Genomic DNA, 23,174 nt, shown 5'->3' on the forward strand with positions numbered 1-23,174 from the left:
AAGAGATGAAATACTGCAATTTGCAACAACATAGATGGATCTTGAAATTATCATGCTAAGTGAAATAAGTTAGACAGAAAAAGTTGAGAACCATATGATTTCACTTATATGTTGGATATAAAACTGAAAGCAACAAACAAACATGAGAAACAAAGAAAGACTAACGGACACGAACAGTGGGTCAGTGGTTACCAGAGGGAAAAGGGAGAAAGGGGACGAAGATGGGGTAAGGGGGCGGGTCAAATATTTGGTGGTGGAAGGAAATGTGAGTGCTGAACACACAATACACCCATATGATGTATTACTGAACTGTACACTTGAAATTTATTTGATTTTATTAACCAACGTCACTCCGAGAATTTTAATTAAAAAATTAAACTACAACAACAACAACAAAATGATCTGAGAGCTAAATTTTACATATTTAAATGCTGAAACTTCTGCAGCTGAGTTATTTTCTACAGACAATTTTAATTTTAAATAGAAAGCCCTAAATATGATTCGACAATTTCTTGATGACTCAAGGTTATCATTACTGCTACTGTCGTTACTACTGACATATAGCTGTTCTTGGAGACCTCCAATGTTTGCTGGACTCTCTGCCTTGGCACTAGGGAAACCAAACTGATCAGAGCAGGCTGCCAAGCTTCTATCTCCATGAATATTTTCAGCTGGGAAGAGGTATAGGCTCACAGGCTCTACCAAATCCCTTCCACAGGACAGTGAAGTTTCCTTCCGATTCAGGTTTTAACTATGACTCTGTCAGCCCATGAACTATTTCGCATTTTTAGGAACCAAAGAACAAGTTCATCAATCTGTATTGTGAATAAGCAATGCATGTCTTGGGACTCATAGCACATTGCGCAGTGAAGTTTCTCTATAAATGTTGACTGAAGAAGCATTTGTGCATATGTGTGTGTGTGTGTGAGAGAGAGAGAGAGACACTAGAAACACACACAAAACAGACCCATTAAGAATGTTCAATAAAAGAATGTCGAATTTAATGAGGTGGTATAAAAAGATATCAGGGAGAAACATAATTTTTTAAGAAGAGTATTTATATATTTCCCTAGTCTTTCAATAAAACATATCAATTGTGTGTATGTGTTCTTTAATACAAATCAAATATCCAAACTTTATTTTTATATCTAATTCCAAAAGAAAAAATACTGAGAAAAAAATATTGGGTAGTCTTGAAAATTGGTATTTTCATGTCTTGAAAAGAATCACAGTGCATTTATAAAAGTTGAGAAACTATGTGTTTATTTCCAACCTCAAAGATAAGTCAGAGAGTTATTTGAGATGTCCAAGATTAGAAGGTCTATATCTTACTTGGTGCTTGCTATAACTTTGGAATACTCTCACATTGAAAAATGTTCTTTAAATATACCTGGATTGAAGTGTCTTTTTCTTGTCCTTTTGACAAAAATTGGTCTGGTCAGCCTCTTAAAGATATTTACTTATTAAGCTACCTCTTAACAACACAGCTGTCCACTCCTACCAAGTTCCAGTAATTGGGCTAGAAGTTTTTCATATATGTGTATGATGTGTTCTTTGTTGGAAGATCAAAAATTAGACGTGGTTGCAGCTCTCAGGGGAAAGTATAGAGAGGGGAAAGTAGATGTATTAACAAATAACTATGGTAAATATAGTAAGCACAATGACAAACAAATGTTCAAGGCTGGGTGGTGGAAGAGTAAGTGGTGATCTTGGCTTTAAATGGCTGGTCCTCAGGGTTAGTTATTTCTATCTGAGCACAGGCCCAGGGAAGTCCATCCATCTCAGTATTCTGTGGTCAAGAGACCCTGGAATTTTAGGGGAAGGCACAACCTACCACCTTCGGGTTGGGCAATCATTTATTCCTGCCACAAGTTTTTGCACCCATTAATTGCTTTCTTTTTGTACTACTCTGAGATAACAGAAAACATATATATTGATCTCTGCCCCAAGTTCCTAAAACTTTATAATTTCCTAAGTGAGAAGACTACTAGGAGCATCTCTTTTTCTAATATCTGTGTTTGACCCAGTCTCCAACACAGGGCTCCTAAAACCCTTGATAATTCTTAAGTGATAAGAGAACCAGGAGCATCTTTTGTTCTAATGAGGAGACTCTGGGTGGGCTCCTGGATGACTTCTGGATGGAGGTCATTTATCAGAAAGACCAAGTCCTGATTAGAAATTCTAGCAAAATGAGCCATTCTAGCAAATTAATCGAACCTAAAGAGGGGATCATGGGAACTTCCAATTTATGGCCAGTCAGTCAGCGGCACAGGTAATAGCCTAGGCTTGTGACTGGTGTCTGAAGTGAGGGTGGGGGCAGTTTTGTGGGCCTGAGTCCTTACTTGCGAGATTTGACACCATCTCTGGGTAGATAGTGTCAGAACTGAGTTAAACTCAGTTAGCTGGTGTTGGAGACTTGTTATGGGAAAAACCTCCACACATGTGGTGACAGTAAGTGTGGGAGGTGAATTGTTTTGTGTGACCAGTAAAGGAGACACACAGGGAAGAAACACACAGTAGGAAAGAGCTGGGCTTCTCCCTACATAGAAAGGAAAAAGTTAGCTTTTCCTCTTATAAGTACCTTTCAAGAAAACTATCTTTAAATTCGTTACTCACTGTGTGAAATGCTACTTCCCTGTACTCTTTTCTCCTTCCTCCACCAAAATTCTAGGTGGCTGTCTTCTGCCCTTCACTAAACCTAGCATATACTTTGGTCAATATTTCCCACAGCTCTCTTGTTCAAATATGGTCTGGGTCACAATGTTCACATTCCACAGACAGGAGGGGTCTGAGATTGGAGAATATGATGTTATCCAGATACACTGGAGTATCACACACTGTTTGAAAGTTCAGGAAAATTCAGAACACATTGGGAGGTCAGCCTGCATCTGAACCAAACCTCCACTGATCCAAGGCCTCATCCAAAATAGTTTGCATGATGATATTCCAAAAATATGTTGCTCTATGACTTTGACACCAAGGCATAGAAGTAAATTAAGAATTCAGTGTTTTGAGAATCACAGATTGTCATTCTAGAATGAAGCTACCTCTTATTTACGCTACTCAAAATATATTTATCAACTTCATAGTATATTTCAATCAACAACTGTCTACAACTCAAATCACCATGAATAAGTTTACATCCCATCACTCTCTTTAAATATAAAAAACCCAAAGACTGAGTAAGATGCTCTGAGAGCGTCAAACAAGCATGATAGTCATTGCTCATTAAGGCCAAATGCTCTGAATATTCTTGCTGACAATACAGCCAAACACTGTTACCCACCTGAGCAGAAGGTAGAGGCGAAGTTCTGGAGGGCTGAGTCCACCTCCTCCACACTGGGCAGGGCCAGGAGGCGAGGAAGGAGGCTCTCAAGAGACTGCACAAACAGCCTGGCGCTGTGCTGGTCAGCTTCCTGGTTCTTCAATAGTTTGAGAGACAGAGCAGCAGTTCGCAGCGACCTGTGGCCCAGACAGTCCCGAGGGGTCTGCTCTTCATCAGCTAGAGAACAGTTGTCCGACCCAATGTCCGACACATCGGACCTCCCTGAGTCCTTTTCTGCTGCCATGGAGTACTGATCGCAGGAATCAAATTCCGTCCTCGAAAGGTCCTGTTCGTCTACACTAAAATTGCTCTCACTATATCTAGATCCGTAGGATCTCATCCTGCAGTCCACTGACAGGAAGTTAGTTATATCAGGATATGCAACAGTGTGGCTTCTTTGAACAACATCTGGTTGGTCTACGGCTTCTGGTTCTGACACTTTGCTCAGTGTCTCCTTGCTCTCCTGGATGGCTGGAGACTTGATGCCATTCTTGTGGTATTCAGAGTGGTCCTCGGGCGTAGTCTGACCCAAGTCCCCCTCCAGGGTGGTCTGGCCTGTGTCCGTGGTCACACTAATGCTGATATCAGGGCTCCTCTCATTCCCGGACTCCCACGGCGTGTGTTCTGAGGACAGGACTCGCCGCTGCCAGCGGAAGTCGGCCTCGTTGATCTCCATGGAGTCTCGGCTCGACTCAGCCCCATCCTTCAGCTCTTCAAGGCGCAGAAGCAGCAGCTGGACTTGACCTTCGCTCAAGCCCTTGCCCTGGCTGAGCTCATCTAAGGCCCCAAGCAAGGTGCAGACGCAGGACACGGCAGCATAGCAAGCTTCAATGCCACCCTTGATGCATGCTTCAGTCATGCCATCCATGATGCTAAGTATTCAAAGGAAAAAATGAAATCAATACATAAAACATGGATAAATGCTCCAACATGAACAAGGACTGTTAGACTGGTAAACAGTATAGTATTCAAAACACATAATCAAATTTACCTGAAATTAAATGGCCTGGGCAAAAAGTATATGAAACAAACATGTTAAGGCTGGCGGAGGAAAACCTCCAGGTGGACCGGTCCACCCTGAATCACACTCTCAGTGTTGGCTCGTTTATTTGGGTACAAACAAAATTCCAGATGAGAATTTATAATTTTCATAAGAACAGGCAGTGAAAAATGTCACCTTTGTATTATGTTCAGTTTTCAAACAGAAAATAGTTATAATGGCTATGATTATGATAACGTAGACATCTTTGATAAAATAAATATATTCTTGAACAGATGCATGTGAATAAAACTATTACAAATTGGATAATATTCAATTTTCTGGGGAGAGGGTCTACATGAAAAAGAACCCTATGGCTACTGTAATTTAATTCAAAAAGTTTTCCCTAATATAACCCCAATGAATAATTTTTGTATGTTTCATTTTGTACACTGGGTTCAAGTCAATATGAAAATATAGATAGTTATATGATTATAATAAATTGGGATAAGACCTCTCCTATGGCTTATGGATATGTTATTAAATATCTACTTTCATACAGTGTAGATTCATAAAATTTCAGGGATTTGGAACCAAGGAGAATTCAGAAAAGCAGTCTTCACCAAGCAATATTGACCAAAAAAGAGAAAGTATCATACAGTTTGAGAAGATCCAGATGAGACTTTCTTTTTGAAATTGATCTTTTCCTGGATTCAGGTTCAGTGGAGCTGGGTCCTGCCAAATCACAGAGACGCTGTGGGCTCCCAAGTAGCTATAAAAAAAAAGGGAAAAAAAAAAAACCCAGAAAAGTGAATATCATAAAAAAAACCCAACCCAACCAAAAAAAAACAACAACAAGGCTTTAAAACTGTGAGATCAAATAAACATGTACTTTCTCTACTGAGTGATACAGTCTAAGGAGAAACACAACTATTTGGAACTTAAGTCTTATTAAGATTGATCCAGGCGTTCTTGACATGGAGAATACACACTGGGTTTCTAGCTCCCCGGTTCAGGACTGGCTTCAACAAGAAAATCCTCTGAGAGACTGTTTCAAAATTTTTCATAGCCCAGAAATAGAAAGCACTTGCATCTATATTCTTTCATGAGACTGACCTGTAATTTAACTTTCCTATACTCTCACGGTCTTATTTTGCTATCAAGTTGTCTAGCTTTAAAAACTGGGTTGAGAAGTTTTCCTTCTTTCAATTCTCTGGAAATGTTTAAGTATTAGTAGAATTATCGATCCTTTGAATGTTGTTATAACTTGTTTCTAAAGCTGTATGGGGCCAGTAAATTTTTTAATGGAAAGATTTTTAACTACCGGTTCAATTTCTTTCAAGATAATGGGACTATTTAGATCTTCAATTTCTTCTTGAGCTAATTTTTTAAAAGCTGTGTTTTGTCCTAGGGATTTATGTACCTTCTCTAAGTTTTCAAATTTACTGGCCTAAAATTGTCTTAACACCTTCTTTAATTTCTTTAATGTTTATTATATCTATATTTAGACGCATTTTTTTTCATTCTTATTTTTGTTTTTACCTATTCTGGAATTTTTCTATTGCTTTTTCCAGGAATTTAAAATTTTTCTTAATTCTTTTCAGTGTCCTGGTGTTTTTCACTTTACTGATCCACTATATTGTGTTTGCTTTTTATCACATTACTTTCTAATTTTATCATTTTTCCTCCTTTCTACTGTCTGAATTTAATCTGCTCTTCTTTTTCCAACTACCTAAGTTGAAGGATAGAACGTAAATTTTAGGCTATTTTTAAATATAAGCAATTGCTTTGGCTGCATCCCACAAGTTTTCATGTATCGAATTTTCACAATTGTTCAGTTCTAATTTTTATTTCCAGATGGTAGAAGTCTTAATAAAACATTTCAGTTTGAGGCTAAATTAATTCAAGAAAAGTCTGGTTAATTAAGTTATGTCCATAACTTTCCTATGTCCATAACTTTCAAAGTGACTGATATTCGCAGGAAAGGTATGTTAAGTAGAAAGAGTTACATCTTAAGGGACAGACACTCTTCTTTCCTTCTTTCCACGTGTTGTTAATATCCTAGAAATTGGGAACTTCTGCTCTCTTGGAGGCACAAAAATAAAGCTTCTGCTTTCCCTTTCCACATTCTATTTCTTTGAGATTCTCACCCCCTCACACACACACTACCAGGCCTGTATCTAAGTGAAATGGTTAGGCCTATGGGCCTCTAGCTGTCTCACCTCTTGCTAAAAGGGTAAGTGCATTTCAGAAGGAACAAAGTGGGAATTATCACTTTGTCTTGGGATCCATTACATTCTCTAAACTAACTTTACCAGTAATCAATTAGATGGTATATTTTAATTCAACCTGTGTTTCTCAGTTGTTTCTGAATCGGGAGGGAAAGAAGATTGAGTGATTAGGCTTCTGAAGAACCCTCAACAAATAAAGAGAGGCAAGACATGTTTAGTGTCAGCTTCTTCAGGTGGGAATGAAGATATTGTATCAGTGGCTGGGTTGTCATAGGTCTGATAGATTAGGGAGCTCCTTCTAAAGCTGAACCATGGGAGAGAGAAAAGTAAGCAAGGTGTACTTTTTGATTACTGTTCATTTTTTTGGGAACGTGGAAACGGAAAATATACTTTGAAAACCGAAATGTCCTGTAAATCTTTGGTTAATAGGCACATAGTACATATGGCAGAGTGACAAATTAGAAAGAGAACAGGGAAATAACACACCAAGCGTTTTAACTCCAAAAGGCTAAACAAACATCCCGGATACCTGCCCGTGGTTTTGTGTGCATAAACTCAGCGTATTTTGGTTTCTAGGTTACCAACTTCCCAAATTACTGGTGTTGTCATAGTGAGTGGAGGCACTGCTTTTCAGAACAACCTGGCCCACATTAGTCTGTGATGCTCATGGGGCAGTACTGCCTGGATGCTACTTAGGCGCTGGTGTCTAACTCCAGCCTTGCCCAGCAAAATAACCTCGGGAAGCTAGAACATCTCTGAAAAGGGGGAAAAAAGAACTAATTACCTTTGCACTGGTAAAGAAGTTATTATTTAAAATACGTTTAGACCCCTTATGCCCCATATGCAAAGTATTTACTTAGCATTCAGGTATCAAGTGGCTCTACTGTAGGCAGCAAACAACTCCAGTGCCTGTCAACAAATGAGAGGGAAGGAAAGGATGCTGCTGCCTACCAAATGCCCTCTTTGCAGAGTCCATCTTCAGGTCCGCCTGTCACTCATTCCAAATCGATTAAACGCTTATTTTGATTCAAGCACAGTTGTGTTAGATACCAGGAGAAACACACAGAAGCAACGTATAAAACATATATTTTAGGAGACAAGAAGTTTGTTCCATATAGTCCTGTGAAACAATTAGTGTGATGCCACATAAAATCAATTGCTAAATGGTAGAATAGGACTTTAAGAGTAAAATTACTGGTCTGAGGAAGCAGAGCCATAAAGGAAAAGAATTCCGATAGTAAAAAGGCAGCTGTATTTGGAATATCTGGGTTCATGTTTTAACTCTACTACTCACAAGGACTTGAGGGCAAGTAACAACTTCTCATGGACTCAGTTCTCCATCTGGAAACCGGGCATAATATTACTTTCCTAAGAGAGATTGTAAATAAGCTAATGGGAAGTGTCAGCAGTGTCTAGCCTATTGCAATCAACCACTCAACTCTCTTATGTGGAGTGGCCAATGGGAACAGGTGAGGCGGAGACTGAATAAGGGAGGCAGGAAGGTGAGAAGCGAACAAAGCAGGGCCAGTTAGATGGAATAAAGGTGATCCTGGGAAATGAGAATGATGACAGAAGGGTCTAGAAACTGGGCAGAGTAATTCGGACTTGATGGGAGAGGCAATAAGGAGCCATTAGAGAGTGAAAAGATTGTCCATAGTGGTGATTTAGTCCAGAAAGACAAAAGGAAGAACACAGGCAGGAAACAAAGAGACAAGCCGGCATCAGTACACTACTCTGAGCAGGAGGTAATGAGGATGAGCTATTTCCAGCCTCCATATGTTTTGTTTTTCTCTTCCTTAGGGTAGCAATACATGCACCAAGTATTTGTTTAGCACTTCATACTTACAACATAGTTATACAAACTTTATCACATTTTGAACTTGCAACTTTTGGAATATTACTGTGTACAGATGGAAATATTGTAAGTTCAGAATTAAATGATTTAGCTACTATAACCCAGCTGGTGAGTAGCAGAGAGAGGATTTGAACCCTGGCTTTTAAACTCAGGCTAAGGAAAGGGGTAGCTGAACCAGATTTGAGAAAGGGGCTACTAGAATCATTTGTACTATAATAACAAAGTCAAGTCCAAGAGTAAGTGTGATGTAGGAAAATACGATAGGGTTAGAATCAGATGGACCAGGGTTTGTACCTTTTCTTTTCCTTGTGACCCTGGACAAATCATTGGACCTTCTGAAGCCTTAGTTTCTTTGTGGGAGGGAAAATTCCTTTTTCTTGGCATCATGTTTCTATGGGGAGGAATATCCAGTGTAATAAAAATCTGAGTGCTTTCTTTCACCTCTTCCCATTGGGGGCAGGGGCTTTAATCTGAGTGGTGAATTTAGGAGAAGGAGCTGAAAAGGTGTAGCTAGCCCTCTCCTCTCTCTTCTTCTTGCCAATCCGCCTATTTAGAGAAAGACCCTTCTTGCTCCCCAGGTTACAAGCTTAACAGGGGCAGGGCCAGGTCCCCAGGGGAGGGCCACTGCTGTCTGGGTGGTCACAAAGAAGTCTATAGTCTCTCTTGTCTCCAAAGCTGTATTGTGTTCACCAACCTACTATTGATTTGTTATTAAAGCTGACCCTTTGATATCAATTGCCTAAAGCTTTGGTAAAGGCTGATAATCAACATCTCAGTTATTATGACTATTAAAGATAATATACGCAAAGTGCCTGGCATATAACAGCAAGAAAAAAAGGATTATTTTGTGCTCACGGATTTTCTTAAATAATAATTAAATCTGGGTTTCTTCATTTCTAGAAACACTGCATTAGAACTTTCCATCATTACAATCAAATCTCATCAAAACCACACTAAGAAGCATTTCGAATTAAGCTTTTTAGAAACTGGTGAGTAGTAAATATTGCTTAAAATAAACGAGTCATCAACAAAGGAATTTTGTCATTCTGTTATTTTTTGGTGTCAAGTACCAAAAGCAAATGCAATTTGACCTTCGCAGACAAGTTCGCAAATACAATAACACTGACTTTTCTTTTGGTTATTTAAGAGAAAGCAGAGAAATAAATCCTTGAAGCACTTTTAAAATAACTCTAATTCCTCCTCAGAGCCATTAAGGGCACACTGGGATGGCCACTGTGAGCCATGACATTGGGGGTCATGACGTTAGGGAGATATGAGGCCCAAAAGGGATGGAGCAAAGGGCTTCCTTTTACTAATCGCAGGTTAGTAATGCTCTTTTTTGGATCACAGACAACCTGAGTATAAAATCATTTTGAAATCCAGTTTTAGTAAAGGTGAGTCAATACATGTATCTGCACAAACAGCACCTAAGGGAGCAGAATGAAATCAGCCCGGGGCCCAGTCAGAGGCATCAGCTTAAATTATCAAAGGGCTCTGCATCAGTAGCACTTACCGCTTCTCCTCACCCCAGCTCCCAACACATGCGCACACACAACCCTAATGATGCTGTCTGTAACTGGATACTATGTGATGGCAATTAAGTTCCAGCAGGTGACTGGCAACCATTCTCTGAGTGCTTCCTGTGTGCACAACACCGTGCTCAGATGCCCTGGGCAAGCGTGGTGGCATTGTTCCTAGCCGCCCTACCTCTTTCATGACTTTGATGGCTTCCACCCGGTGCTGGGGTGGGGGATAGAGCAGCACACGGTGGTAGAGGGACTGGAGCACTGGCTTCATGGAGTCCACCGACCCCACCAGCCGGACCAGCTCGGCTGCAATGTAATAGATGGTCCGAGCCACAGGCCCACTCAGAGCTGGCGCGGTGGAGGAACAGCCGGAGCCACGGCCATGGTCGGAAACTCCTGGAGATGCAGAGTCCGACTCCATGCTGGTACCTGCACTGCTGCTGTGAGCGGAGGTGATGGTTTTGTCAAGAATTGGATTCCCCAGAATCACGATGAGAGCAGGGCAAAGGTTTTTCCTGGGATGAGATGGGAAGAAAATTATATTTCATCATAAGACAAATGATCAAATGTGAACCCTATCCTGAGGGCAAATACCAGACGCCATGCAAATGACTAATAAAAGTTGGGTTCTTCGTTGCTCCTTCTTTTGGCTATGATCTTCCCCAGTTTTCCATGCCTCTTTATCACTGCTGGGTATATGAATAAAGTACTTTTTCTTATAAGTCAATCTAGGGCTAACCAAATAAAATATCAAGACAAGTATTAAGAAACCATCTTACATGAAGAGACTCAAAATGCTAAATGGCTCAGTTATAAAGTTTTATTTTACTATAAAGAATAAAATTATGCATACTTCTCATTTGAGAGGTTAATTTAAAATTCCAACACATATACTGACATATATCACTCATCTTCCTCCCTCTGGATAAGCCCAGGAACACAGAGCAAGTAGCTGGCTACCTGCAGGCCCTGTCACTTGTGTGAATCTCTGACTATGACTAAGTGATGAGTATTCAGGTGTAGACAGAGTACGTACCAGGATAGGGCTAAGAATAACATTCGATAGCTCATCCCCTGCACAAATGTCTGGTGCTGTTGTATGCTTTTAGAACATGCTAGTAACCAAGAAAATAACCACCTCATTCCTAAGTCTTATGATGCGCACGAAAAGCAAAAGGGCCTTGGAGGCCTATTCTATCAAAATAATCTCCTGTTTCTTTCTGTATTTTGGTCTGGTGCATGTAAGGAAAGCAACTTCCCTACTTTCTCTCCAAAACATTTACACATAGATGTAATGACTGGAGGGACCACAGCTGGAAAGAGCCCCTGGGGTCGGGTAAGGAGGGGCGTCAGGGTGAGCGCTCACCAGATCAGGTCCGTGAAGCCTCTGTGCAGATGCATGGAGGAGGAGGAGCTGCTGAGCACAGACAGGATGCACTCCAGGTACAGAAGCTGCAGCTGCTGACTGTCGCTGCAGAAGAAGAAAACCAACACACCAACGCAGATGAAATAAAGGCGAGATTACAGAGGTGATGTGTGGAAAACACTTGGAAAAATATTAGGCATTACATAAGTGTTAATTTTTGGAGGGGGCAGTTAGTGTTATGGGTTGAATTGTGTTTCCCCCTCCCCCCACCAAGTTCACATGTCAAAGTCCTAACCCGTGGTACCTCAGAATGTGACCTTATTTGGAGACAAGATCTTTACATAGGTAATCAAGTTAAAGTGGGGTCATTAGGGTGGGTCCCAATCTAATGTGACCTGTGCGTTCATAAAATGGGGAAATCTGGACACAGAGATACACAGAGGGAAGATGATGTGAAGAGACACAGGAAGAAGGTGGTCATCTACAAACCAAGGCCTGGGATAGACCCTTCCCTCTTTCTTGAGAAGGAACCAACTCTGCTGATACCTTGATCTTAGACTTCTAGCCTCCAGAACCGAGACAAGAAATTTCTGTTTTTTAAGCCACCCAGTTTGTGGTACTTTGTTACAGCAGCCTGAGCAATACAGTTAGGGTGATTTTTTTTTTTTTATTAATGAACTTTAATTTTTAGAACAATTTTAGATTTATAGGATGAAATGAAGTTACCATATTGTACCCAACCCTGCACATGCTTTATCCTGTTAATAACAGCCTACACTAGTATGGCACATTTGCTACCATTAATAAAAAATACTGATATGTTATTTTTAACTAAAACCATAGTTTATTCCAGAAATGTTAATTCTTAATATGTTCAATTGTCTAAACCTTTCAAAAGACCACTCACCACATTACTTTTAAATGCTTTACCAGCTTGCATTTGACTTTTCTTGTTTTGGAAGGCAACATGGTTTTTCAATGGACAAATTATTTTTCTCAGAATTATTACTATGGGGTTACTCAATAGTAATAAAAACACAGACAGCTTAAAAACACAGACAGCTTTACGGGGTACATATTCCTATACAGATTAAGTTTTCTGCATAACCCCCTAGAAAGTATTAAAATCCGGGTAAGTATCAAGTGACAGAAAGGAGTATGGAAGAATTTAATGTGTAAGGACACGTTTACTACAAATACATAATAAATACTTTTAAGAGAATTCATTCAGAAATCCTGTATAGAATAGGAACGTTCAGAAGAAGGAGAAACTTGCTTTTAAAAATAATTTTTGGTTGTGCCTCTTTTCTCCTAAAGTAAATAAATGCCAAAAAGAAGGTTATGTCCTTAACAATTCAAATAACTCCCAGAAGAAGGGGGTGAAAGGGAAAGGCAGACCAGTGATAGGCAGGCTAGAAATTTAAGGAGACAGGAAGGAAGAAAAGTTAATACCAGACTGTCCAAAGCCCAGAAGGTCACTGCCAAAGTGAGAAAGGCTGAGCAGTTGTAAGACAAAGGATGATAAAATAGGGAGCTGAGGGCCCCTCATTTAAGTGCTATGTTAAGTAAGTTGGTGATACGTCTCTGTAAAACTGACATTAAGCTCCAAAACCAGTCGACAAGCTGTAGCCCAAGAGCAAAATCCTGCCCGAGGCCTGCAAAACAAAACAAAATGAACAGGAAACAGAGACAGTGTGTGGCCCTTTACAGAAAAAGTTTGCTTTTTCTTCTACAATGATCTCCCTGGTCAAGAGAGAAGTGTGCAATGACTTTAAAATAATGTCATTATTTTAAAAAAGGAAATTCCATTTCTATTTGGATGGACTCTGTAACACCCATGGAGGGTGGACGAAGAGGTGGGTAAAGGCTGAATCTCTACCAAAACTATTACTATTTGCCAAGAGGAAAGTGATGGCTGAGGAAGAGTAAGAAAGGAAAGACATAAACATAATAAGCCACTCTTGGGCCAGGTAAGGACTTGATGTTTCTACACTCCTACATCCATCCACAAGCTTCCCCACACTTCTGAACAAGACATAGTTCCTGACTGAAAATGGCACATTCTTTATTCTCGTGGCACTAGAGAGATAAGCAAGTATATAAAGCACTGTGTAGGAAGTGTTATAAATGAATAATTTAACGCAAGTTTCTATGGGAGCATATAGGAGCAGTATCTAACTGTCCTCAGAAAAATCCAGAAAGCATTTCCAAAGGAAAAGCCATCTTAGTAGAGAACTAAAGTTCAAGTAGGAACCTCGCATGGAGGCACTGGGAAGAGGGTGTACGCAAAGGGTGGGGTGGGGAGGGGTGGGGGGCTGTAGTGGAGCACAGTCTGAGTATGTCATCAGCCCAAGGCGGTGCTGGAGAGGCTGGCAGAGGCCAGATCAGAAAGGGCCTTGTAGGCCGTGCTAAGATATCTGGATTTGATTCTGCACGTAGAAGAGCGACATGACCATATTTATATTTCAGAACGATCATTCTGGATGCTCGTTGTAAAACCTAGACGAGCATCCAGAATGAACAGGTTGTGAAGGGCAAAATAAAAGGCCCACAACATCAATTAAAAGCCACATTTTGAAAAATTGGTTCTAAAAAGATTGCCTTTGCTGTAGTCCCAGGCTAATCTTTCTGACCAATCAAATGGTTAGTAAGAAAAATAATTCTTAAATGCCTCAGTTCAAAATGTCTCTTTATCTCTTAAACTGTCAGCCTAGCATCACTAAACTAACTATAGACAATAAAAATTCTCAATTTCTGTAATCATTGGAAATAAATCCATAGAAAAGCTATGAGTAGTCGAGGTTCCTATGAGTATCCACCAAGTGTGCCAAGGCATCAGACTCAACGGGGAAAAAGCATTACCAAGGTAACTGGCCCAGGAGTCTCCTTGGAGACCGAACGTGGCAGCTTTTCTGTGGGCTGCAGTAATCTGGAAAAATGGGTGCTCATGGCCTTACATGAGTCATATCATTAGAGTAGCTGTTTGAAATGGAAGCACCTTCTACACATGCCCCTCACTAGACACAGATATGCATGTGCACAGCATGTGTGTGTATGTTGCATATTTAATTGTAGACAGACAAATATGTGGGATGCACAAGGCAGACAGGAGCCTAGAAACCGGCCAAGTCTTTCAAAACACACTAGGGAAAAATCCGCCTACATTGTGAGTCACTCTGCCTGGCCTTTTGTTCGAGCATTTCACAGCTGGCAGGTTGAGTATCTGCTGGTCTTATTCTTTGCTCGTATCTGAATTTCTTCCCGGGCACATAATCCATGGAGAACAACTCTCATGAGTGGACCATAGGCTGTATGGGCTAAGCTGCCCCTATCCTAGCCAGGCCACTGTGAGGGCAATCTGGCAACACAACCTGGATCTCTGGTTCTGAGTATTTTGTTTTATTTTGAACCATTCTGACTTTGTTTCCCTTAGAAACATTTGGAATCTAGTTAGAAGAAGGAGACGGAGTTAAGTAACTGTGTAAGCGGAGGAATAGAATCAGAACACACGACGTGAACATTTAGCCTCATTGGTTCCAAGACTGCTTTGGTATAGGTTCCTCTGACATTCTGTGCTGGCAGGAGAGGGAAATGGAGAGAAGGTAGTGGGAGACCAACAGGCAGAGAATGAACAAATATCTTTCCAAGCCCAATTATCCTTCCAAAAATTCTTGGATTTAAACAGCATCATGTAACTCAACTTGCCTAATATAGAATTCTATTAATACTGTGTCTCCAAGACATCTGAGTTATTCTGAGTACCTGAACACATTTTCTGGATCCTCCTGACTGCACATATCATGAATACATACCACTAAAGAGCTAAAGCCCTATGAGGGATTTGAGCATCGATTTTGGAAACGGTTGCTGAAGGGAAGTATTAACCATAGTGTGATTTTAGAGAAAGAAGGTATTTAGAAGGTAGGAGAGGTGTCAGATTTAGCTAACAGAAATAAAAGGAGTTAAGGTAGTAAGAGCAGAAGAAATTGTAAAAGGTGTGAAAATGTAACAAGAATTAACAGACCCACCAGAGTGAGAGCGGCCAAGAGCATGGTACAATCTGACCAGGTAGACTTCAAAGGTCTTCTGTTTAAGCTGCACTAAGCATGCTGCATCTGTAGTTTCTTTAGCAACAGAAGCCCCATCTTAGGGTAATGGACTTGTGATGGGAAAGACACTATTCGAACAAGGTGAACAGTGTCCAGTAGCAGAATTACAACTGGAGAATTGCACTGAAAAACCAAGCAAGATGATGAGAACCCTATAAAAACTATTAAGCTGTATATAACAGTATGTCTAAAGTATCTTTGATCCAACGTCCAATAAGAAACCATAAGAAAACACATATATGTCACATGAATTATTTTCCCCATTTAAAGCCTTTTCTCAAGTTATATGGTTCAGAAACGTTTCCTTTTCTGTGTGTGTAATGAATAGAAATCTATGACCTTTAGTTTCTAATCTGTGTATGTGCAGTGAATGAATGTGAAGTGTATTTTGTAATGAATGTGAAGTATATTTTCCTAACAATCTATAGTCAAATTTCTGATGTAAGAAGCTCAATGCTCCTAACAGCATCATAAACTAGTATTAGCACTGAAAATTCTGAAAGTAAACAAACCATTTTAGAGGTAATATATATCACCAAATCATTACTACATGCTGGGTACTATGAGGTTAAAAAATTCCACTTATACCAGGGCTTCTTAGAAGATATCGATACTGAATGCCTATAATAATAACAGTAGGCATAACCTTAGTTGCAGGTAAAATAGGTCATATGGTCACTCTACAGATAGGGTTCCCGGGAGCTGATGTTAGAGCCACCTAGGTTTTAAAGAACATTGGACTTAAAGCCCTTACTAGAGTTAGCTGAAGACTCTTTCCTGACCCGTCGACAATGGTACATTTTAAATCTACCATTTATAGACCAAAGACTCATTCTGACTTATCCTAATGGCTAGTTTTTAATTTTTAGTGGCATAACTACCATGACCTCCCCAGCTTTTCTAGCCTTTGAAAATTTTAGTTTTCCCTTGGTAAACTACTTAGAAAAAAAATGTTTAGCTTATTGGTTTTCCCTTGCCTACAAAATAGTGACCATAACATTTATATTTTTAAAAGTTTTAGCGGTCTTTGCTTTATTCTCTAATAATGCTAAGACCTGAGGAGGTGGGGGGAGGGGTAGAGAAGAAGTATCCTTGATAGCTGCCAACTACCTAAGCTATCAGTCGCTGTGGTGTTCCACTGGTGAACATAAACCCATTTTACAGAATGCTAACATCAAATGACAACTCTCCATAGGGTGATGGAACAAGATGAAAGCCAAACAACAAATGCATCTGAACAGAGACTGAAAAAAATTCTCTACAACCACAAAAATGACCAAGTATCATCCGCCTCTATGAGTGACTCCTGCTTTTTCTCCAGTGACAACTCCTATCTGTTCCTCCACTGACCAGATAAAAACAAAGATGCCCAATGCTAGGATTGTCCCTGCTTTCTCTTTAACCCACTGCAAAGAATCTAACTCAGGTTCAAATCCTACAGCAAGCCCTCTGGATGCCCCATGGCTCTCCATGGTGTACAGGCTCCTTCACTATAACAAGTTAATAAACCCAATTCTGTCAACCTCAGGTAGTCCTGCTGATCTTTGGCTGCTGGCCATCATTAATCTTTTAAGTGAATTTTTTTCATTTGGTCCTTACAAAAACCCTAATATATTTTATATTACTAATATTATACCCCATAAAACATAATAATAATAAATAATATATTAATTATTTTACAGGATACATAAGCTTAAGGTGATTGAGATCTTTGCTCAGAGTCAAGGGCTAGTAAGAGACAGCATAGTAGAAAACAAGATAATGAGAAACATTCCAGCTGGGATGTAACAGCTGGCTTGACTATGATGGAGAGGACCTGGGCAGGAGTGGGAGGGGTTAGCACTGGAAGAGACCTAAACCCTGTTCACGGATGGGTAGAGTGAATAGGTTACTGTTGAGAGTAAGGAGGGTAATTCTAATCATATACAACAGGCATAACCTGGGACTGTCCCAAGAAAATCAGGTCATGTGTGGACCCTACAGATGGGGTCACTGTAGTTGGTGTCAGAGCCCTGAGGTTAAGATAATAACCCGAGTCCTAGCCCTGCTGCTCCAACTCTCCATGGCCAGAAAAGTTGGGGACCTGAGTGGATCACAGCAGGAGCCATTTATACCCTTTCTGCTGTTAGACACATCCCTCCTCAGGGAAAATAACACCCAGACCCAAGGCCTGCCTAGGGTCCAGGGATAGGAGACACTCAAGGGTGGGGATGGGGAAGAAGTTAACTGCTATTTTTTTTTTTTTTTTTGGTTTATACTACCTACATATTAAATAGGTCTCCATTTTTTAAATGTCTGATAGAAACAGCTTAATTTAGTCAAAATATTTAGGTCACCTAGAAGAATGATGTATAAACTGATGTAGAAACTATCTGACAAAAACTTTTAAGAGTAATTCTAAGCTTAGCTTAAAAATAACCCTGAATTTATGAAGGAAAAAAAACAACAAAAACTAACAACAACAAAAACACCTTTCTGCAATGTTTCCAGCAAGTTGAGAGACCTCATTCATGTTCCATCCAGACTACTTCTCCCAGCTCATTACTGCATATAAAATTCTACGAGTAAAAGTTTTCTGAATTATCAAATGTTCTAGTTACCAGTAAAGGGCATTTTAATGTGTTTTTTACAACTCAAAGGGAACTTCAGAATCTCACCATGCTGTAGAATTTTGCAACTAACTATATATGTCACTGGAAGAGACTTTTCATCTCTTCTGGGAAAGTCTGACCTTTTTATGATTTGGCTTTACTTTAGGTGCATAAGTTACCTCATTACTGTATGGAGGGTTGGAGCAGCAACATCTCCTAAATGAACTAATATTACTGATTAGACTGGCATGCCCAAAACAACAAATATATACATCACATTAACGTGTTCTTTTTAAAGATGTGCATGTGCACTCAGAGGCCCAGAAAATGTTAGAGGAAATAGAAAAAAGACCACACAGTCTAACTCTGCCATTTAAGGGGAGAGGAAGGTGCAAAGGTTCGATGAGAAGACTCAGCTGAGTCACACAGCAGGGACGTGTCCAAGTTAGGACCAGCCTTCACATCCACTAGCTCGTAGCCAACATTATTGCCATTCGGCTCCATGCCTGAGGGATTAACTCTTCTTTGCAAGGTATTGTTTTCTCATTTTTTCATCTGAAAATTATATCCTTCAGTAATAATACTGGGTAATGTGGGCTTGCCCAAGTTCAATTGAATATATTTCTCAAGAATGACAAGTGAATACCAATAGGAGGAACCACTGTCCCTAAACTCTGCAATTATAAGGGATGCTATAGACAAAAGTTACTTCAGAAATAGACCACTGGTGACTAAGAGTATCAATGTTGAAGGAACTTACTTGATAGCGGCTTGTAGCTTCTCACACAGAACAGTGAGCACAGAGACCAGGTCGTCACAGAGAGCCTCTACTGTCGACCCTTCAAACAGAGGAGGTTACAGGCATTAGACGTAGGCGGGGGCACTGGAAATGCCCTAAACAGTCCTTCCCATCCTCCATTTTCAATGTTTTCAGGACTGTAAAGATGACTTTCAGATGCCAAGCCTTTCTTAGGCCACCAAAATGATCACAGAAAAGAATTAAATATAATAATTCCTTTCTATAGTAAAACACTCAAAATATAGTCCAGAAAGAAGATAATAGATTGCTTTCACACATAATGAAAGGGAATCTGGTTAATTTAAAAAACAAGACAATTGACAATGATTTTCTCAATATTTAGGCCAGTAGACTATACACGTTTCCCTTATTCTGACCTCTTGATTTTCTGGGGCTTCTGTGCAGATTTGAGTTGTAGCCCAAAGAAATAAAATATGGCAGCATGGAAGAAAGGTGTGGCCTTCCAAACTAAGAAGCTAGAGAAAGAGGGCCAACGATTTGGTCACCACCTTCACCCACTTTAACTATCTGTCCAGCATCCTCAGGGCATATGATCTGAACGGAGCAATAGCAAATGTCAGGGAAAAAAGTTTTCCTTCTAAACAGTTTATGCTCATTTCCAGAAAGTAGCAAAATACTCCCCCGGGGAGTGTATTGGAACACAGCTGACATTTGCAATCTCTCAAGTGCTGGTCCACAACCTGCTGACTGCATGAGCTTGGGTAAGCTTCAGTTCTACCTTTGGCAAAATGAGATAATACCAATTTCACAAAATTGTTGGGCCAAGTAAAGCCACAAGTGAAAGCATTTGTATTTTAATAAAAACCTGTAAAGATCTATACAAATGTGGCTAAATTATTTGATGAATGTATAAATAATTGAATGACCATGAGGTAAAGGAAGGAGAAAAAATAAAAGTAAATTTAGAAGAGGGTATGTGAAAGATGGCTAATTCTCAGAATTTATGATCTTGAATGCAGGAAAAAAAATGAGAAATGGTACAATGATAAAACATAGCTTAATAATAAAACCCATAAGTAGTCCTTAAACTTAATTTTAGATAAATTTCAAATGAGTCCATCAATTTTTTACTAATATATATTTTTAGGATGTATCTTTGACCAAGATCTTTTTTTTTTTTTTTTGCGGGGGGCGGGGCGGGGTTTATAAAATCATTCTACGTTAAAGTGAAGATTTTATGGGAACTGCCGTTGCCAAACAAGAGGAACAGACAGGTAGCAAATGTTGGAACATATCATTGGGAGCTTCAAAAGGAGAAAAGAAGCCATAGAACTTTCTGGACAACAGCCCAAGAACATAGCAAGATGCAACTAAAATAATATATTCAAGTAATGCTTTAGAAAGTGACTTAGAGCATTCTTTCTTATTTCTTTCATTTACTCTTTTACTCCTCATTGTTCAGTTTGGCTGCTTCTCTCTCCCTTTCAATCCCCCTTTTATATCTCTTCTCTACTCCATGCCTTTTTCCCTGTTAGTAATTAGCAAAAATATCAAAGAAAGGCAGATTTTTCCAATATGCTTTAAATTACTGAATAAAATCTGAAAAACTTAAATATCAATTTTTAATCAGGTAGTTTGAATTTTCCATATCTTTCAGAAAACACTACCAAATATTTTTTTAAAAAATTACACTGCTTGTCAATTATATGTGGACCTCTATTTTTTCTTTTCCTGTGGGTCAGAATGAAAGTGTCTGACCTTGATTTCTGTCCTTCTGTAAAATTCCCTGTGAGATGACTCATTTTTCATATCGAAAAGTTGGTGCTTCACAAACGTAATTTGGGTGCAACAGCAATTCATATCAAACAGGTTTTTCCGACCCTCTATCCAATTCTCATTTTAACAATTAACAAACCTGACTTCACGAAGAGTAAAGTAACTAAAAAAAAAAAACCAAAAAACAAAAAACCAGCCTCCAACAAGATCTGTGAGGAGTTAGTTTCCCTCACATGGTTGGAACAGGAATAGATGTGTTTGGCATAAAGAGTGTAGGAAAGAGGAAGACAACCGCTGGTTAAATCATACCATGTAAGGCAAAGCTAAGCAGAAGCTCCAAGGAGAGTAGAAAACCACCCTGAGACCAACCACGTATCTCGACATCCCTAACACCACATACATAGGAGGCATTCTTATACCTGCTTTGTAAAGTGAACTAGTAAAAATCAAATCCAATACCTTGATTCCTGAATTCCTGCGGGATATCCGGGTTTTCAATTATCTAGTAAGGGAGACACACACAGGACAATTAGGAGATTCAGGCAAGAAAATTCTTGACTCTTAGACAATGGAAAATTCTAGGACACCAAACACCATTTTGAGTACTCTGGGCTCAGCTAACTGACCTTAGCACACTCTTCAGGTCTTGATAGCATTTCAAGACTATGAAAAGACGATGATGTCTGGAACTGAACTTAGCAGTTCTCAAAATGCATTTAAACAAAACATAATTCAAGAGTCCACAAACTTCAGGGGAGTTTAAGCCCTAGGGTGCTGACTTTCTGATCCCAGAGTGCTGACTTATAATCTGGGGCAATACCTACACCCAAGGTGAGTTACCCTTGCACAGATAACATTTTGTCCCAAGGTCAAAGACTACACTTTGATCGCAACTAATGAATACAAACTCTTAGTCTTAGAAGGATCAGGTTTCTGGACTTCAAAATACAGGTCCAAAGATGACTGCTGGTCAGAAGCACCAGCTTCCTATTTGTTGGGGGAGCGTATTAACTTCCGACTGTCTGACCAGACCAACCCACTCTAGGCTCTGGCTTGTACATCTAGAACTGTCAGAGTAAAGACAGAATGATGAAGGAAGGGAGCATAGGAAGGGAAAGATATTTACTAACAATTAGACTTACTTCCCATTGCAGAGAAAATTCAGTGACTACTGAGCAGAGAATAGGAAGGAGGCTCTTTAGTCTCCCTACCTTTTAGCACTGGGAGATCATAGAATGGCATTTTCAAGCTAATCAACTACCAGACACACAAAGCATCCCACGGTACTGTTTTTGTTTTGTTTTTAACTTGTTATAGGTGCATATTTCTACTATTCTGTGTTCACTAATTTACAAGTTCAGCTGTTTCGACTGCAACCTTTGTGAAATGGCATGTCAGTGCCCACAGCTCAGCACATGGCTAAATACAAGTTTAGAACATTTCCCGGAGAAAATACTTCTGAGTCATTTTTAAGGACAGGAGAACCACCACTGCCTATCCCCGCTAACACACAGCATTATTTCTTTTTGAAATGAGTAAATTGCAATGTAACAATAGCATCTGTAATTTAAATAATAATAAAGCTGGATAGTAACTCAGGGTTTGAGGATACAAAATCAAATTGTATAATGTGTATTGGGAGTCGGAGTGGGGTACGGATAGAGTGGGGTACGGATAGACATTAGGTTGAAGATACATTTCATGTTAACATTTTTGGCACTCTAGATGTTCTTCCTGTTGTATTTAAGTCTTCCTAATTCTGAGATGGCCCATAACATCTTTATAGTGATGGGTCACACCACACTCTGCACACATCTTCCCCAGCTAATGCTAAGTGTCCCAGGGAAGAACACACAGCTCCCTTAGACAGAACCTCACCATTCCTACGGAACATTCTTCTTTAACAGTTTTTTTAAAATAACCATTCTTAGGAGGCAAAACTTAACCCTCTCTCTAGTAGACATCACAAATGCTGCAAATATTAGCATACTGAGAACTGTGTTTTTCTGGGACGTGGAAACAACTCCAGGGACCTCATAATAGAAAGAAAATAACAAGAAACATTAATCTTCTACCTAATTTGGGATCTTGCCTCTGGGTGGGGTGAGTCCAGATGGTTGCTGATGAGCAGGACCAGAAGGTTGGTTAGCTGCACAGTACAGAGGCTGATAACCCTTTGGTTTTATCTAGATCTCTACAACTACGCCTGTTACCATTCTCACACAGGAGCAACATGAGCTAGAAGGCTGAGTCATTTTACTTGAAACCTAATACTCTCCTACTTATAATTAAAAAAATAAGATTAAATGACTAATATGACTGAAATCACTTTGAAACTACAAAGTTTCATTTAAATGTTTCATTCTAAAACATTAAGATATCATTACTATTATAGTATTTCATCATGTTACTATTTAACAAGGATGGATTATGATTATATTAGTGTAAGGATTCTCAACATCTTAGGTTTATTTCCGTTAAAAATACAATAGACTAGCGGTTCCCAGAGGGTGGGGGGGAGGGAGGGGAGACATACATAAGTAAAAAAAAGGTCAACTATGTGGTGAGAGAAAAAAATCTAACTATGGGCGGTAAATACACAATGCAATATATATATATACATACACACACATACATACATACATACAAATGTATG

General features: G+C 39.5%; 1 protein-coding gene across 4 annotated transcripts in view; it reads right to left on the minus strand.

Annotated features, from left to right (window-relative positions):
• The window catches only part of ARFGEF3 (ARFGEF family member 3), an 80,245-nt gene extending 59,116 nt beyond the window's left edge, over nt 1-21,129 (minus strand). For all 4 annotated transcript variants that reach the window (XM_039869778.1, XM_039869777.1, XM_039869776.1 and 1 more), the window contains exons 1-6: nt 20,978-21,129; nt 18,743-18,821; nt 11,283-11,387; nt 10,098-10,431; nt 4,964-5,076; nt 3,287-4,197 (exon numbers count right to left, since the gene is read on the minus strand). In XM_039869778.1, coding sequence (XP_039725712.1) covers nt 3,287-4,197; nt 4,964-5,076; nt 10,098-10,431; nt 11,283-11,317 — 1,393 coding nt within the window. In that variant the 5' untranslated portion in view covers nt 11,318-11,387; nt 18,743-18,821; nt 20,978-21,129. The remainder of the gene's footprint in view (nt 1-3,286; nt 4,198-4,963; nt 5,077-10,097; nt 10,432-11,282; nt 11,388-18,742; nt 18,822-20,977) is intronic.
• Nucleotides 21,130-23,174: the final 2,045 nt, after the last annotated feature.

This window comes from Pteropus medius, unplaced genomic scaffold (genome assembly GCF_902729225.1).
Source record: "Pteropus medius unplaced genomic scaffold, Ma_sr-lr_union100, whole genome shotgun sequence".
Classification (NCBI taxonomy): Eukaryota; Metazoa; Chordata; class Mammalia; order Chiroptera; family Pteropodidae; genus Pteropus; species Pteropus medius.